At 41.4% G+C, this 2,500-nt stretch overlaps 2 protein-coding genes across 2 annotated transcripts in view; one reads left to right on the forward strand and one right to left on the reverse strand.

Moving 5' to 3' along the window:
- LOC137974957 (DNA oxidative demethylase ALKBH2-like) overlaps positions 1–390 on the reverse strand; it is a 3,039-nt gene extending 2,649 nt beyond the window's left edge. The window contains exon 1 of the mRNA XM_068821975.1: positions 1–390. This exon is cut by the window's left edge and continues 2,649 nt beyond it. Coding sequence (XP_068678076.1) covers positions 1–324 — 324 coding nt within the window. The 5' untranslated portion in view covers positions 325–390.
- Positions 391–435: 45 nt separating this feature from the next.
- The window catches only part of LOC137974954 (zinc finger HIT domain-containing protein 2-like), a 2,491-nt gene continuing 426 nt past the window's right edge, over positions 436–2,500 (forward strand). The window contains exons 1-2 of the mRNA XM_068821973.1: positions 436–924; positions 2,125–2,500. The exon at positions 2,125–2,500 is cut by the window's right edge and continues 426 nt beyond it. Coding sequence (XP_068678074.1) covers positions 449–924; positions 2,125–2,500 — 852 coding nt within the window. The 5' untranslated portion in view covers positions 436–448. The remainder of the gene's footprint in view (positions 925–2,124) is intronic.

Below are 2,500 nucleotides of genomic sequence, written 5' to 3' on the forward strand. Positions count from 1 at the left end.
AACAAAGACTTTGCTGTCAGAATTGTATTTTACCACTTTTTCTGCAAGTTGGAAAAGAGCATCAGCCTCAGTTTTGGTAAAAAGTTGAACATAATCCAGATCCAAGTTTTCTGCAGATATCTGTTTCCACTGAAGGTCTTGTTTTGCACCAATATTGTATAGGAAAGACAGCTTTGGTTGTGAGGTAGAAAGTTGATTGGATCTACTGTCATCACCTCTACATGCAGCCGTTTTTATCTCATCATGTTCATTCTTTGTTTCTCCGTCTTCCAATTTACGTTTTTCACCTTTTGAGTCTGTTTTAAGAAAGTAAGAATCAATCATTTCATCAACTATCAGCTACTATCAGAACGCGTTCTGCAACAACCTGGAACTAACTGAGGTAATAGGGAGGTCTGGGTACAAGATGATAGACTGGGTGGGACTGAGTACAAATTTACAAACAAAGATGGCGGAAAACGGAAGATTTCTTGAAGCAGCATGGCCAAACACGAAATCTCCTTGTGGATTTTGTGCGAAGGAAACTTCGAAGTACACTTGTCCTCGTTGTAACCTTCGTTACTGCTCCACTGGGTGCTATAAAAGCGACAAACACTTGCAGTGCTCCGAGCATTTCTACAAAGAATGCGTCATGGAAACGATGACTGCACGAAAGGGAAGCGACGAAAGCCAGCGGAAAATGCTTGACATGTTAAAAAAACTCGAAGAACAGGATCGAGAGATTCAAGATGAAATAGAAGCTGAAGATTTAGAAGACCGTCTAGGTGATTTGGACATCATCAGTGCTGAACCTGAGGCAGTTTGGTCTGTCCTTACAGATAAAGAGCGGAAGGAATTTGAGTCAGCCGTAAAGAGTGGAGAGATTTCTAAGGTTATCAATATTTGGGTTCCATGGTGGAGTGTCAGAAAAGATAAGGAACGCAGGTAAAAAACGACACCACGAAAATTTAACCTACTAGTTTAATCTTTCCCTGCTGTGCATGTGGGCAGTTGGTCCACAGGCACCCCAAGCTCAGTGTGAGGGAAAGCCAACAAAAATATAAGGATTTGTATAGGAATCCCAATAAAAGACCTGAAAATTTTCTTTTCAGGTCTTTTATTGGGATTCCCATACAAATCTTTACGTTTTTGTTGGCTTTCCCTCACACTGATCCTTGGGCACCTGTGGTTGGTCAGGTTTGGTCCATTCCCGTTATTTATGAGACCACCCTCCCCCCCATCCTCCATGGAGGATGTTGGAGTGCCTAGGGTTCCTTGGGAGGGTAAGGAAGTAATTTCTGAGGGGTAACCCAATTGGTTTCTTTGGTCTTCGAACAAAGTCCAGGAAAATGTATCAACACTTTGATCTTCGTTATTCTAAGGGGATAAATTTGTAGAGACACCCCCAGTGGGAGGGAAGGGGGGGGGGGGGAAGGGAGAGCGTGCGTCTATTAAATGGAATGACCCTCCATTTTAATTCTTTACATCTCTTGGTCCCGGAGATGCAGCTAATCATATTGTACATTCTAAGCTTAACGTTGATGATCACCAGAACTGGAAGCATCCCTTCTACAGCACACTCAGGTTTAAAGTCTAAGGGTCAATTGCTTATATTTTCAATAACATATAGAAATGGGGTCGGGGTTAGTTTGTACATTAGGGTGATAGTTAATGTTAGAGGGACACTAACAATAAGGATATTGAAGTGTATTAATTAGTGCTAAGGCACTGATTGAGGACACTGTGCAGAAATCCAATCCAATCATCACTTTTCAACGGTAAGGATGGTTTTCGAGGATAGGGGAAAACTGGAGTACCAAGAAAACAATCTCTTGGAGTAGAGTAGAGAATCAACAAACTCAACCCATACATGTATATGACGCCGAGTCTTGGAATCGAACCTGGGCCACATCGGTGGGAGGTGAATGCTCTCACCACTGTGCCATCCCTGCTCACACTTTAGAAAATAATATTTCTGTGATGTGGATGATAAGAGGGAGGGTACCTGGACACTTCTTGACATTTATCACACAAACCATGGATCTCAATATCCTGTACAGTATGTCTGTTTTGTTGGTGTTGTTACCAAGTTGCTTATGTGGGACCCATAGCTCTAAACAGTGATTATTATTTTTTAATTTTTAGGATGAAAATAGAGGAGGTACATGAAGCAAATCATCTTACAAAGGAATCACCCAGTATACCAGAAGGAGTAAATAAAAGTAGATGTCATCAGGTGCCAACTGTCAAAAGGAACATTCCATCCCTGAATTCATTAATTAGAACCTCAAGTCCACATGTAAATGTCAAGTTTGGCCTTATTGATGTTCTATTTGCATATGCTTATGTTCTAAGATTGTACAATGGATGCCCAGAAGATGCCTTAGAGCAAGCAGTAGAGAGCCTTTTACAGCTTTCCCCTGTTTTGTCTCAGAATGCCATGTTTGAGAGCGTTGAGTCAGCAGTTCATAGTTCACTCAATCTTGTACAGCACTCAAAGGATTTGTATTGTTCTGAGGAA

This window comes from Montipora foliosa, chromosome 11, assembly GCF_036669935.1.
Source record: "Montipora foliosa isolate CH-2021 chromosome 11, ASM3666993v2, whole genome shotgun sequence".
NCBI classification, from domain to species: Eukaryota; Metazoa; Cnidaria; class Anthozoa; order Scleractinia; family Acroporidae; genus Montipora; species Montipora foliosa.